The 15,692-nt window shown below is 37.0% G+C and overlaps 1 protein-coding gene across 5 annotated transcripts in view; it reads left to right on the top strand.

Annotated features, from left to right (window-relative positions):
• The window catches only part of NEDD4 (NEDD4 E3 ubiquitin protein ligase), a 124,452-nt gene that overhangs the window by 34,431 nt on the left and 74,329 nt on the right, over positions 1-15,692 (top strand). For 3 of the 5 annotated variants that reach the window (XM_057722394.1, XM_057722399.1, XM_057722398.1), the window contains one exon: positions 9,556-9,609. In XM_057722394.1, the coding sequence (XP_057578377.1) occupies positions 9,556-9,609 (54 nt within the window). Of the gene's footprint in view, positions 1-8,501; positions 8,541-9,169; positions 9,213-9,555; positions 9,610-15,692 lie in introns of all 5 variants that reach the window. The other 2 variants (XM_057722396.1, XM_057722395.1) reach the window with 2 other exon arrangements.

Below are 15,692 nucleotides of genomic sequence, written 5' to 3'. Positions count from 1 at the left end.
ATGGCGACTTAGTACTTGCTGTACAGAGGACATAGGTATGTGTGGTCCCCTATTTTCTTCTTTGTCCTTTGTATCATTATTTATACATAGCACAGAATTTTCCCCACTGAATATATTCACATAAACATGTCTATTGAGATAACACAGTACAGTAAAATCTTGGTTATTGGGCATTCAGCCAAATGGAACTTGTGGCCAGAAGTTGAAGGGAGCCTTTATATCTTTGAGAAAATGTGAAGTTCGAAGGAAGTTTTTTATGGAGAACTGTTACTAGTAGATTAGCAAACAGGGGAGACTCTGAATTGAAATTAATGTTCAGTAGAAAATTATAGTAACTTCTACACTTGTAGTTGCTCGCATGAGACCAAGGGAGGCAAGTTATCAGGAGGGAAAAAAGTTTGACACGTCAGGAGCAATGCACACATTACATGCTCTGTGCGTCAGCATAGTGCATGAGCATCTGAAAAGACAGCCCCACTTCACTCCCTGCACATCCATGGTGCTCAGTTTGTATCTTTAGTACTCATACTCATCATATTATCTTTACATAATGTGTATATGTTCATGAATATATTAGTATTATGTTACAGAAGCAACATAACTTGTACACCATAGATATTTTTAGAAAGAAATAAATATCTGGGTGCTAGGGAGTGAATGTCAGGGGATATTAGAGACTTTGGGGATTCTCTCAATGTAAGGTATATAGGGAAGGCCCTTCCGAAGTGTATCATTTAGGATGCTTTCAGCTTCAATAACAGGCTTCAAGTAACAGCGAAAATTGGCTTAAACAATAATCACCTTTATTATGTCTCTTTACAAGAAGCAGACATAGAGGAAAAGTGGCGACTGCAGCGGCTGAGCAGGGTCACGTCAAGCCCAGCTTCTCTGGGATTCTCTTGGCTTTCTGTCCACGGTCACAAGAAGCTTGCAGCAGCTCCAAATGACATAGCCTCCCATGATGATGTCTAGAGGTAGAAAAAGGAGAGTTTTTCCCCACATGTCTCTTTTAAAAAGTGAAGAACCCATTTCCAAAAGTTTCCCTAGGAGACTTTGATTCATATCTCTTGGGCCGGAATTATGTTGCGTGTGTATTTCTCACCCAGTCATTGGTAAAGAGAGTGGAATTACCGGGAGGCCTAGAGGAGTCAGAAGTCAGCTCCTGGAGCTGCCTGTATCCCTGACACACACTGTCATCCAATATTTGAATAAAATCAGACTTCTGTTAGCTAGGAAGGAGGGAGTGCCCCATTAATAAAGCACTGAGCAGAGTCATATAATGAAATCCTCATCAGCTATTTAAAAAGAGACAGATGTATATGTATTGATAGTGTTAGTTTCAAAATATATTAAATGAAGGAACAAAGGTGCAGAACGTTGTATATATGATGCACCTTTTTGTGTAAAAACAGAGCAGCTCTCTCATATGCTGTGGTATTTGCAAAAAATACTTCCAGAAGGACCTAAGAAACTGTTCACAGTATTTTCTCTGAGGGTAGGACAAGGGTGAGAGATTTATAATTCACTATACTGTATACCTTTTTTTTTTTACTGTTTGGGTTTTTCTCCCATGGCTATATATCTGTAATTTTTTATATTTGTTGATAAGAAATAACTAACTGTATAGAGAAACACATTAGAAAGACAAACTATGTAGATAAAAATGCAAAGATACTTTCTGTTTATATAATGCTTTATGCTTGTAAAAATACTTATCTAGTTCATTTAACTTTTTACACAGCTTTTATTTTAAAATCAATTTACCACGTATGCCCGTACAAAAACTTGTGCATGAATGTTCATAGCATCATTACTCATTATAGTCAAAAAGTAGAAACAACCCATAGGTCCATCAACAAATGAATAGATACACAAAATGGGGTATATACATACAATGGGGTATTATTCAGTTATAAAAAGGAATGAAGTACTGATACATGCTACAACACTGGTGAACCTCGAAAACATTATGCAAAGTAAAAGAACGCAGTTACATAAGACCACATATTGTAAGATTCCCCCTCTGTTAAATGTCTATAATAGGCAAATTTATAGAGACAGAAAATATATTAGAGGTTGCCTGAGACTGAGGAAGTTGGGAAATCAGGAGTGACTGCTAAAGGGCATGGGGCTTCTTTTCAAGGTGATGAAAATGTTCTAAAATTGCGAGAGTGGTTGCGTACTCTATGAATATACTAAAAACCACTGAATTGTGCATTTTCAGTGGGTCTGTTACATCATATGTATATCTCCATAAAGCTTTTTTAAAAATATGACTGCATTGTTTTTTGCCTGCAACTAGCAGCATAATTTCCAGGAACATCACTTCAGGTTCTTCATGAATACCAGAGAATAAATTGACATTTATCAATACCTTTGTCCTCCTCTGAAAATTCAGTTACTCCTCTAGCAAGTGTTTTCCTCTACTCTTTTATGCATTTATAGACCTACATATTTTTTTAAAAACCCATCGCAACTTTTTTTTTTGGATATTGGAGTATAGTTTATTTACAATGTTGTATTAGCTACAGGTGTACAGAAAAGTGATTCAGTTATACATATATCTATTCTTTTTTTTTAAGCTCTTTATTGGAATAGAATTGCTTTACACTCTTGCACCAGCTTTTGAGGTACACCAAAGTGAATCAGCTGTATTTATACACATATCCCCATATCCCCTCCCTCCCACAACTCCCCCGCCACCCTCCCCGTCCCGGCCCTCCAAGGCATCAAGCATCATCGAGTTGATCTCCCTTTGTTATACAGCAATTTCCCACTAGCTATCTGTTTTACAGTTGGTTGTATATATATATCTATGCTACTCTCTCACTTTGTCCCAGCTTCCCCTTCACCCCCCACCCCCTCAACCCTGTGTCCTCCAGTCCATTCTCTGCATCTGCATCCTTATTCTTGTCTTGTCACTGGGTTCATCAGTACCATTTTTTTTTTTTTTTTTTTAGATTCCATATATATGAGTTAGCATACAATATTTGTTTTTCTCTTTCTGGCTTACTTCACTCTGTATGACAGACTCTAGGTCTATCCACCTCATTACATATAGCTCCATTTCATTCCTTTTTATGGCTGAGTAATATTCCATTGTATATATATGCCACATCTTCTTTATCCATTCATTTGTTGATGGGCATTTAGGTTGCTTCCATGTCCTGGCTATTGTAAATAGTGCTGCAATGAACATTATGGTACATGTTTCTTTTGGGATTATGGTTTTCTCTAGGTATATGCCCAGGAATGGGATTACTGGATCATATGGTAGTTCTGTTTTTAGTTTTTTAAGGCACTCCAAACTGTTTTCCATAGTGGCTGTATCAACTTACATTCCCACCATCAGTGCAGGAGAGTTCCCTTTCCTCCACACCCTCTCCAACGTTTATTGGTTTTAGATTTTTTGATAATGGCCATTCTGACCAGTGTGAGGTGATACCTCATTGTGGCTTTGACTTGCATTTCTCTAATGATTAGTGATGTTGAGCATCTTTTCATGTGTTTGTTGGCCATCTGTATGTCTTCTTTGGAGAAATGTCTATTTAGGTCTTCCGTCCATTTGTGAATTGGTTATTTGCTTTTTTTGGTATTCAGCTGCATGAGCTGCTTGTATATTTTGGAGATTAATCCTTTGTCCGTTGCTTCGTTGGCAAGTATTTTCTCCCATTCTGAGGGTTGTCTTCTTGTCTTGTTTATGGTTTCTTTCTCTGTGCAAAAGCTTTTAAGTTTCATGAGGTCCCATTTGTTTATTCTTGATTTTATTTCCATTATTCTAGGAGGTGGGTCAAAAAGGATCTTGCTTTGATGTTATCACAATATTTTTATTTCTTCTTCTTACACCTTTCCTATAAATATGACCCTGTAAACTCTATTTTTTATGAGCATAGCTTTATTTCTGTTTTCAATAAGTTAAAAAAAACCCATCTCATCGAAGAATTCACATATAGCTTTAAAATGAGATCGTATAAAGGGGCTTGTAATGAAAAGCAGCAGACTCTGGTGCCCCAGCCTTTCTCCTCCTATTCCTGCTTCCCAGAAGGAACCACTCTTTAACTGTTTCTGCTTGTCGTTCTGGTCATTATTCCCATTCTGCTGAATAGCCCACACATCCCTGTCCCAAACTGACTTCCAGCTATGACAGGGGAATAGATCGCCAGCTTATGTTTGGCCAGTCGTTTGGCCCCTTGTAGGAGTCTAGGTTGAAAATCATTTTTCCTCAGAAACTTGAAGACATTGCATTATCCACTTTGAGCATGGCATTGCTATCGAAAAGACTGCGTCTTGTTCCTTCGGGGATGATCCCTCTCTCTTTGTGAAAAATCTGATGATTTATTTTTACCCTGGTGTTTTAAAATTTCACAATATTATACCTTGTGTGTATGGTGTCATTGTATTGGGCCTTTGATAAGCATTTCAGTGTAAAGACTCCTGTTTCCCTTCAGTTCTGAAAATTTTCATGTGAATAATTTCTTTAATAATTTCCTTTCCTCTGTTTGTATTATCACTTGGGGCTTCCAGTAGTTGGGTGGGTGCAGGGTCACCTGGACTGATTCTCACTTTGCTCAGTCAGAATTCCTCATGTGAACCACAGAACACAGAAGGTGATTTGAGTGACAGTTTCCTCACATATTCCAAGGGTGGTCTTATTGAGTACCATCCTAGATATATAAGAGATACATCAATAGGTAACGTACAGTAAATGTCTTAGGACAGGAATCAGCAAACTTCTTCATGAAGAGTCAGATAGTAAATATTTTAGGTGTCACACAAGCAGGAGGCAAAAATTGAGGCTACTATGTAGGTACTTATATAGCCATTTAAAAGGTAACCATTTTAAAATGTGAAAAAACATTCTTATGGGCTGTAAAAAAAACAAAACAAAAAAAGAGCAAGCAGGTGCCTGGCTGGATTTGGTCCATAAGCTGTAGTTTACTTAACCTCTGTTTTAAGGCATTAGGGCTTAATTCTTTCACTGAATCTGTTCAGAAAATCCTCTTTTTAATTTTCTCTCATATTTTCCTACAGCTTAGCTTTTTGTTCTACATTTTGGGAGAGTTCTGCAAATTTACTGTCAGTTGCTTATATTTGAATTTAACAGTCAATTTTAGTTGCATCACCACTCCTTGCCTCTTTTTATAGTGTCCTATTTTAGTTTTGTGGATGTAAGACTTTCCTAAATATTTCTAAGGATACACCTTACCATTTTTAAAGGTGTTTCTTAAGTATCTCTTTGGGGACAGTTTTTCTGTGTATACATCAGTGATCTCTGCTAATATAGTCATACTTAACAGTGATTCAATAGAAAAATCATCTATTGCTTCTATATATGAAAAGCATAAACATTCAACAATTATGTTACATTTTTAGTTATTTATGTTCTATATATTAAAAGTGATGGTTGCATTATTGTTGAACCTCTACCTGAAATCAGACACAAAGAGAAATTCTTAAACAGTGTGTGTGTGGTGTGTGTGTGTGTGTTTACCAGAGATTTAGGTGCCATATGAATATTCTCTCATTAGGGCCATTGACCCCTTTGCTTCAACATTCTGTTGTTTTAATAGTGTTCAGTTTCTTCAGAAGCCCTGCTTCCTTGCTTTCATTAGCACTTCATCTCTCTACTTAGGAGGTATTGAAATTGGTCACCTGCTGGTGGCCCTTGCATGTGTATATGATCTTTGCTGTGATGCTTTGATACCTTTTACAAACTCCTTTGCTATTATGAAAATAGGATCTCAAGAGGGGGAGGGTTAGTGTTTGTGTTCAGGCTGCCATTTTGAATTAGAATTCTCACTCCATGTTTTAAATTATATTCTTGCACTTAGTGTGTGCCTTTGATATACCCCCCAAAAAAGCAAACCAGTCTTTTATGGTGTTTTTATAATTCAGTAGAGAGCTCTTACATATTCATAACTTCCAAAATGGAAGAATGTAGTCAGGTGTTTTTTTTTTAATTAATTTATTATTTTTTGGGGGGGTACACCAAGTTCAGTCATCTGTTTTTATACACATATCCCCATATTCCCTCCCTCCCTCAACTCCCCCACCACCCTCCCTCGAGTCCCCCCCACCCTCCCTGTCCCAGTCCTCTAAGGCATCTTCCATCCTCGAGTTGGACTCCCTTTGTTATACAACAACTTCCCCCTGGCTATCTATTTTACAGTTGGTAGTATATATATGTCTGTGCTACTCTCTCGCTTTGTCTCAGCTTCCCCTTCACCCCCCACCCCCCCAAACCTCGAGTTCTCCAGTCCATTCTCTGCATCTGCGTCCTTGTTCTTGTCACTGAGTTCATCAGTACCATTTTTAGATTCCGTATATGTGAGTTAGCATACAATATTTGTTTTTCTCTTTCTGACTCACTTCACTCTGTATGACAGTCTCTAGGTCCATCCATGACTCTACAGATGTCCCAATTTCGTTCCTTTTTACAGCTGAGTAATATTCCATTGTATATATATATGCCACATCTTCTTTATCCATTCATTTGTTGATGGGCATTTAGGTTGCTTCCATGTCCTGGCTATTGTAAATAGTGCTGCAATGAACATTATGGTACATGTTTCTTTTAGGATTATGGTTTTCTTTGGGTATATGCCCAGTACTGGGATGACTGGATCATATGGTAGTTCTATTTGTAGTTTTTTAAGAAACCTCCAAATTGTTTTCCACAGTGGCCGTACCAACTTACATTCCCACCAACAGTGCAGGAAAGTTCCCTTTTCTCCACACGCTCTCCAACATTTGTTGTTTCCAGATTTTGTGATGATGGCCATTCTGATTGGTGTGAGGTGATACCTCATTGTGGCTTTGACTTGCATTTCTCTGATGATGAGTGATGTTGAGCATCTTTTCATGTGTTTGTTGGCCATCTGTATGTATTCTTTGGTGTAGTCAGTTTTTTAATAACTGGAAGCAGAGGAGGGGGAGTGACTGGGGAGGTAGGGCTTCAGGGTGGAGTTGACATTTGAGCTGAGGCTTGAACAAGGGGTAGATTTTGGATGTGTCGAGTGGAGAAGGTGTTGCACATGAAGAGACCTTAGCATGTACAGAAGTATAGGTCAGAAAATGCCGTAAGCAGTGATTAGACTGTTTCTAGTGTGATTAGAGCATAGGGTGTATGAGTATTTGGGTCGGCAGGGAACAGTTACAGGACCCAAGGCTGGAAAGGCAAATTGGACTCAGATCATGAGGCATCATTCCATGCTCAGGTATTTGAATATCGTTCTTTAGGCCCCTGGGAACAGCTTTTGAGTAGGGCAGTAAAGATGGCCTAAACTATCTTTTAGGTAGGTCACTCCAGTTGTAATAGAAAAGATAGATTTAAAAAGTGAGATAGTTGAGGCAGAACATCCTGTCAGGAAGCTATTAATTATAATCTGAACTAGGACCACACAAGCCTGTTCAGGTCACATAGCATATCTGTTTTCTTAGCAGTATTCATTGAACATCTACATTGTCTGCCTAGTATCTTGTTAGACATTGAGACTTTATTTTTTCCCTCAAAACATTTTTCATGGCCTTGTCTCTCTGTTCTCACTGGGACCATCACAGGCAAAGCTCTCATCACTTCATGCCTGAGTTACTAGAGCACAGTCCCTGTGGACTCCAGGGATTCTCTCTAGTCCAATTCATTTTGTGTATCACTGACAAAATAATATTTACATGTGATCGACATCATATCATTTTTTTCCTTTAAGAGCTTAATTTTCTTCCATATCAATCAAGTCTTAATTCCTTTTCTGGATATCAGTGCCCTCAGCCTGGCCCTACCCTAACTAACTGAATTTTTCTTTACACTTTCAAGCACAAAAATGTTCTTATCAGTTGGTCTCCTTAGAGCATACTCTTTCAGCCCCCATGCCTTTCCTCCAGCGATCTCCTTGCTGTGGGTATTCTTTACATTTTCTTATTCAAATTCTTCCCATCTTTCAAGTCTTAGCTCAAGTGTCATCTCCTCCCCAAAACTTCCTCTACATCTTCCTAGAAAAGATTATTGTCTTACACTGGTTTTTCCTATCCTGGTGGCATATCTAGCCCTTAATTGGAGCTTCCATCCTCCTAGTTGCCCCATGGTTACAGTATGACTGTAGGGGTGCCAGCTGTCCTAATCAAATTCCATGCAGGAAAAAGAAGTACAAAGGGCAAAAGTGACATCTCTCCCAGCTGAGTCAACCCCATTTAAAGAGCTCTCCCAGAAGTTCCACCCAGTGACTGCCGCTAGGTTGGCCTCTTTGGTAGCCCCTGGGCATAAGGGAATGTCTTTTAGAGAATCTTATTGAGAGTCTCAGTGTTGAACAAATCCAGAGGGTGCCGTTCACATAGAAAACAATACATAAAATAGAATGGAGTTTCCACATTTTGATCTGGGTGATGATGACACAGTAAACATGTATGAAAAGTCATCAAGGTATATATTTAAGGGTGGTAAACTTTATACTTTACTGCATTTATGTTATACTCCAGTTGAAAAAAATTAATGCCCCTCTCACCAGGAGTCGTGCAGCGTGGTGACCCCGGGCACATTGCTGCAGGTAAACTTAGGATTATGTTCTCAGAAGGACATAAGGGAGAGTGGACATTGGGTTAGGTATCTCAATATTTTCGTCACGCATATAGGACTTTATTCTGAAGGCTATCGTTACTTTTGCCATATAAACCAAAGTTTTAAAATATCTCAGTGTTTAATGTAGTATATTTATCATAGAGAAAATATCAACTTAAATGTGAGAATGTTTTATATACATCATCTTAACCTCTGGTATAAAAAATTATTAAAGATTTTCTTTGTGTTTAATGTTTAATAGATATTAACTTGATGCTGAAACATTGTTGAAAGCAAAAATGAAAGCATTGGCTTTGAAAAATAAAATACTGCATGTTAATTTTTACTCGTGCTATAAGATATAAACAGTAAGTGAAAACTCATTGTATGCTTTTTGACTGCTTGTGTACTTTATATAGTAGAAACAATGTTGGTTTTATTAAGGCAGTACTAAAAGGATTCAGAACACTAGTCTCCATAAAATTAACATCCACTTTGAGTAGTTGTAACCTGATAAATAAAAAGTGAGTACATAAAATTGATGTTAAAATCTAGCTGTATTTATAAGTGCTTGCAAATATTTAATTTTTTGAAATTTTACCTTTTATTTTATTTTAGAAAGAATGGAAAAATAAGCAACCACATCCACTTTGTTGTTATGGTAAAAACTATTAAGAAATGGGTGACATGTGACTGGTCTGGGCTTTTGTATTAAATATCTCGTGTGATTTAAAATACATTGTAAGTAACAGGAATTAGGAAATGGCTACATTTCCAAGCATTTATTTCATAGTGTCTGTGGGTCAATCTTCACTTTTTTTTAAAGTATATTTGATTTACAATGTTGTGTTAGTTTCTGGTATACAGCATAGTGACTCAGTTATACACACATGTGTATGTGTGTGTGTGTATATATTATTTTTCATTATAGGTTATTACAGGATATTGAATATAGTTCTGATGTTCACTTGTTTTTAAAGAAAGGTTGTCTTTTTCTTACTTAGGTCCATCCTCAGCAGCACCGGCTTCTTTTTGAAGTGTTTGATGAAAATCGATTGGTGAGTTCTATTGTATGAGTGTAAAATGTGAAGCAAGGGTATATTTCAGTAGAGCAGCAAGGAAAAGTGGGCTGGGGATCTGTGAGGTGAGGGATGCTTTTGAAGTGGTTATGGAGACTCTGGGCAAAATGGTGGACAGATAGAATTTTTTCCCCCTCTTTGCTGGTGCTACTCTCTACCCTTCTGTTCTCCCAGGCACCTCTTGGGATTGTCAGGTCTCAGCAGATTCATGGTCTTCCTCAAGGTCTGTTGTGGCAGGAGATGCAGGAAAGTCAGCCTCTGTGTCTGGCCTTCCCCCACACTCACCCTGTACCTGGTCTGCAGTCCCAGGTTCAGGAGCCTTCCCCTCCTCACTCCAGTGGGTTTCTTGGGGTTACCTGTATCCAGTTATGCCATCCCATCCTCTCCCTTATCCCCACTCTTCTACAAAGGAAAGCTCTCTTCTCTACACTGATGAAATCAAATCCTCTAAAGGATCACCAGCCCTTAGAGGGACAAAAAGCAAATATAACCTGATTTTATTTTTATAAAAGGATAGTTCTGATTCCTGATTTCCTAAAGACTGTCTTGAAATCCTGTCCTTTTCCTAATTTGTCTCTTTGGGGCTTTATTTCAGACCTTCTTTTTAGCATCTTACATTTACATTTTAAACCTATAAGATTTGAGTATGAAAGTATAAGAACAGTGTTATATATTCAAAGCTTATCAGTTACCAAACTGAAGCGCCAAAAAAGAAAGTAAACAGTTTTATTCATTTTGTAGCTATCATAGAAACTGGATTTTTTGAAGAATCTATTTTTAGTGTTGGACTATATAACACTTTGTTTTTGCTGTCAAGAAGTGATAACTATACTAGTAACTGACGATATTGCAGATGAAATCATTAGTTAGTACCATAACAGGCAAAGGTGGTTTTTTGCAGCCAAGGAAGACTTCATCACTAACTGGCAATCTGATTTTGTAAGGGTGATGACAGATGTTGATGATTTGTTTATCAGAATTGGTTAGTAGCAGAGCTTTTTGTTTTCTGTTTGTATTTTTGCCCCTTTTGTTTTAAAATAGAATAGGGAATGTTTTCTGTTCTTTCCCTCTGTCACTACAGATCTGTTTTCCTTCTAGATAGGACCAAGTGAAATTTAGTAGTGGTGTCTTTTGAATCATGAAATAGACATACAAAAAAATCTATAATTTAAACCTTTATTTTAAATAGTAAGACAAATATCTGTACGCTTGTTACTCAACTTAAGAACTAGAACGTTACCAAAGGCTTCAAAGCCCCTCCTAGCCCTCCCCATAGCAGCTCCTTTTCCTCCCGCACAAGTGGTCGCCACTCTCCTGAGTATTGTGTGTATCATTTCTTTGCTATTAAAAACTTTTTAGCATGAATATATGTATCCCTAAAAGAACATAGTAGTTTCCTTTTTCATGTTTTTGATTTTATTAAAATAGTAGCAGTCTTGAATACTTCCCTCTGTGACATCTTTTTGGTTAATGTTATATTTGTGAGGTCGGTCCATAATAACACATTTTACATACTCACAGTTTTCCCTTCATCTGCAAATGCTGTAACACCATAATTTATGTATTTATCCTCCTTAATAGATATGTGTTGTTTCCAGGTTTTTGCTATTACCAATTGATACACATTCTTGCTGTGTTTCTTGATGTACATGTATGAGTGTATCTCTAAGGTTCATATTTTGGGATTGAATTGCTGGGTCATGGTATTACTGTGTTATTCTTCCTGTTATTAGTGACACTGATATGAATTTCTTCCTGATTCTTGGGTACATCCTTGGTGAACTATTTTATTTGAGTTATTTGTATATTGTCCACAAGGGGGGATAGTTCATGTTTATGCTTTCCACCCTGCTTGTACTTATCTGGTCTTTTTTGCTGCTACCCTTAGTATGGTGTGACGCTTCATTGCCAAAACTGATATTTGTCCTGCTCTGATTGGTGCATTAATACTCTTTGAGCGTGTGCTTTGTATAGAATACTATGCAGGGTGTCATGATATGTTGAAAGACAAAAAGCATTGCCTCTGATATTAACCATGGAATATTTCTAAAAGCAAAGAGAAAATAATGCATTGATCAGGATATTATAGATCCCCATACCAAGGAGTCAGAAGTCCTTGTAGTCCAGGTTGTGATTTGGTACATTAGCTTGTAACCCTAGACAAATAATTGAATCCTTCTGAAAATATTTTCTTATGTTTAAAAAATAGGGATAACAGTATTTGCCTTACCTATCTGATATTATGAAAATAAAATGAAACAGTAGCTATCCAAGCACTTGGAAAATTTTTCATCATTAATATAAATATACAGTGTTATTTGGTGTCCACGGCATTTTTGGCTCTCTGATATCACATTTTGTGTGTTAACTGTGGTATGCCATTTCAGGCATATACTGTGTTAGATACTCTGCTGTATGTTAGAAATACAGTTTTTCTTAAGCTCACTTTACTAGTAAAAGGGAACAAGAAATAATTAGAACAGGTGGTGCACGTCATTCTAATGCTCTGATTTGTTGTTAGTCCTAGCAGGTAATTGAAGTGTACACCTCACCTGAGATGTCATAGAACCTATAGCCATTGATGGAATAACAGGCTTGATTGTATAGCAGTAAATTGTCCTATGAACTATAAATGTCATTTTATCCTTCTCCTGTAGCATTCACAACTGAATTAGAAGCTCATCCTTTTCCTAACAGATTCTCTTTGGAAATGACAGCAGAGTGCACAGATATACTTTTAAGGAGAAAGAATTTCTGGTTACCTGGAAAATGTTTGCAATATAAGTGATACTATTTTCAGCCAGTTTTGAGAAGCTGGGGGTTATACACTGTCATAGTTTGGTGGTGGTGGTAGTGGTGGTGGTGTGATGCTGGTGATGATGATGGGACATTTGAGAATCATGCTTTTAAATGAATTCTGCCCACCAATGCAAAAGTTAGTGCTTCTGCTTCACTACCTAAGAGCTGTGTCTGCACATATCCAGCCTCTGAAGCTTTAGGAGACACCAATATTCCATATTCCAGGTGGAGATGCTGTGCTTCTCAGGTTTAGTAGTTGCATTAGTTAGGATTTTCCAGAGAAACAGAACCAATAGGATACACACACACACACACACACACACACACACACACACACACACAGAATGAGAGAGTGAGAGATAATGGGGGGGGGGATTGATTTATCTTAAGGAATTGGTTTACATGATAGTGGAATCTGGCAAGTCTAAAATCTATGATGTTGCAGATACAAGTAATGCATCTGAAATCTGCAGGGCAGGGCAGCAAGCTAGAAACTTGGGCACAGTTTCTGTGTTATAGTCTTGAGACAGAATTGCTGCTTCCGTAAACCTGTCTTTGCTCTCAAGGCCTTTAACTTATTGGAATAGGCCCACCACATTCTGGAGGGCATTCTGCTTTACTCAGAATCTACTGATTTAAATGCTAATCACATCAAAAAAATAGCTTCATAGCAACATCTAGTTTGATGTTTGACCTGACAACTGGGCAAAATAGCTTAGTCACATCAACGCCTGCAGTTAACCATCACAGCGGCCTTCAAAGTTCTAGTCAGTGATTAGGATTATCCAGAGCCTGTCCATAGCATGTAGGTAATCACAATATTTTCTGTGTAGGTAATCAATAACCAAATATCTCAGAATGTGGGGTCCAGAGCTTCAGTCTAATCCTAAGATATCTATTTCATTCTAGAATATGAAATTCAATAGAGTTTGCATAGATTCCTCCCAGGTGAGGCCTGCCACCACTCTCCAGTGCTTCTCCCCTTGAGGTTGGGGTTGATGTTCCTCTTTTGGCATCTCTTTGGCTAAGGGGCTACATTTTACCCCAAGTTCTCCAGGTTGTGCACATAACTGCTCTAATAGTGGTACAGATCCTGTGCAATCCCAGACCAGAGCCAGTAATGCAAACTGTTCATCCTCCCTAGAATTTAAACTCAGACTAGAGTTCTAGGAAGTGCATTTGATTCTTTTATTTTTCCTTGGCTGAAGCCCTCTTTGCAGATGTTTCAAGCATCCTTCTTGTCCAGCTGGAGTACTTTTTGATGTTTCTTTAGAAGTAGTAGCTGGATCCATCCACCATCCATCCAGCCTCCTCTCTGGTGTTACTTAGTGCTTACCTTGTGCCCAGCTTGAGCTCAGGAAGATCAGAAGAAAAGTTTAGTTGCAGTCCTCACACTCTGGGAGTTTAGAATCTATGAGTAGGGGTGAGTCATGAAACTGATGCTTATAGTGAAGCTTACCAAAGAGAAAATATTTATCTGGTTCATTTTATATTAACCAAAGGAGATCTGCTTTATTAACTGGAAGTTTTAGGCCACAGGCATGAACAGTTCGATCTCATTGATTAGCTTATTAGAAGTAATCCATTTTTTGAGTCATCAGATTCCAAACTTAATTCAAGGAGGAAAGTTGAAGTTATTTGAAGGCATACTGAAAAGATTAGGACACCTTCTATAAAGCAAACAGATTATAAGGAAATATGTACTGAAGCCTATAGAATCATTAAGTAGATTATACAAAACCAAAATAGCATAGTAATTTTATTACTAAATTTATAATTGTATACATTCTAAAACAGTGCTATCTCATTCTAGTCAGAAATAGAATTTAGTAAATTCCATATTTCTATTTTGTCCTGCCTTAATTGATTAAAAACACTGTTTAGAAAATTGTGATTGAGAACAGATCTATCTTGTTTTCTTTTTTAAACAAAGTGCGAGTATATGTTTTACATATTTGCTTTTACTTAGAAAAAAAAACTTACTTAAAAAAATACAACTTGGGTGTAGTACCATGTGGTGTAAACAACTGAACTATTTTACTTTTTACTTTCCTATGAATGAGCTAGTATATATTTATTACTGAAGTTCTAGCTGTAAAATTCAGGTAAGGGGTTTAAATATACCCTAGAGTATTATTTAAAAATAAATTTGTTTCTTTCAAATAGAATACCAGCCTTGGTCTATGACATTTAGGGGAGAAATTAAAATATTAAACTTTTATTACCTAGTAAACTGAAAATAAAATAAAGGTTAAATAAATACAAAGCAGAAAAAATATATATGTACAAAATCACAACGTCTAAAAGGACAAACAGTGTACTGTTCTCTCCTGCAGGAGCTTTATCAGCAGTAGTTAAGTAATTCCACCTCTAGGGCAGTGCTAGTACTCAAAAATGTAAACAAGTATGCACTTTGTTTATATAAAGAAATATGCAGCATGGTTTATACTTCATAGATATCAAACAACTAAATGAATTGTTTCAGTGCACCAGTAGGGGCCAGCAAAGAGCTCCTAGAGTTTTTCAGAACAGAATTGGCATTGAGATATGTTTATTTGATGTGTTAAATCCTTTTTAGACTTCTTTACTTACCACAACACTCTCTTAAGTGAATGAATTGCAGAGACAGTGGAATAAAATATCTTGTGTGCTCAAACTATATTGGAGTATAGTTTTTCTGTCTAATCTGCATATATTTTTAATGGAATGTTTGCTTAGGCTATTTCTTGGCAGAGTTTTAATAGTCAAAATATAAATGGCATCATTTAAAGACTGTACTGCTTGGCTGGAATGGCCTTAAAATTACAGGAGAAAATGCTTGGTGACAGCTTCTCTCAAACTTTTTTTTCTCAGACGTATGCTCAATTTTTGCAATAGTATTACTAGGCTCATTTTGTATTTCGATCCTTCAGCTTTCACTTTTTATAAGTGTGTAGTGTTTTGGATTCTAAAATATTTATCTATTTGATTTAATGCAAAAGTTTTAATTCACCCCAAAGGTTTGGTATTTCCAAATTTATATGTGTTTGAACTTACTGATTTTAAAAATATTAATAGTCTATATTCCTTTCTACATTTACTAAGTCGACTAGATTCCTAGTATGGCCACTATTTGGAAATTCAATCCTTGATTTGATACTCAATTACATGGCGTTTCATTCCTACCAACTTCCTGTAACTCTATCCCTATGGGTAAAAATATTAGTGGTCAAATTCTGCTGGAGAAAGTATAGGCACTGTGATTCACATAGTTAAATGTTCAT

The sequence above is a fragment of the Hippopotamus amphibius genome, chromosome 2 (genome assembly GCF_030028045.1).
Source record: "Hippopotamus amphibius kiboko isolate mHipAmp2 chromosome 2, mHipAmp2.hap2, whole genome shotgun sequence".
Taxonomy (NCBI): Eukaryota; Metazoa; Chordata; class Mammalia; order Artiodactyla; family Hippopotamidae; genus Hippopotamus; species Hippopotamus amphibius.
The sequence above is the reverse complement of the archived record's forward strand: the minus strand, read 5'-3'. Positions and strand labels throughout refer to the sequence as shown.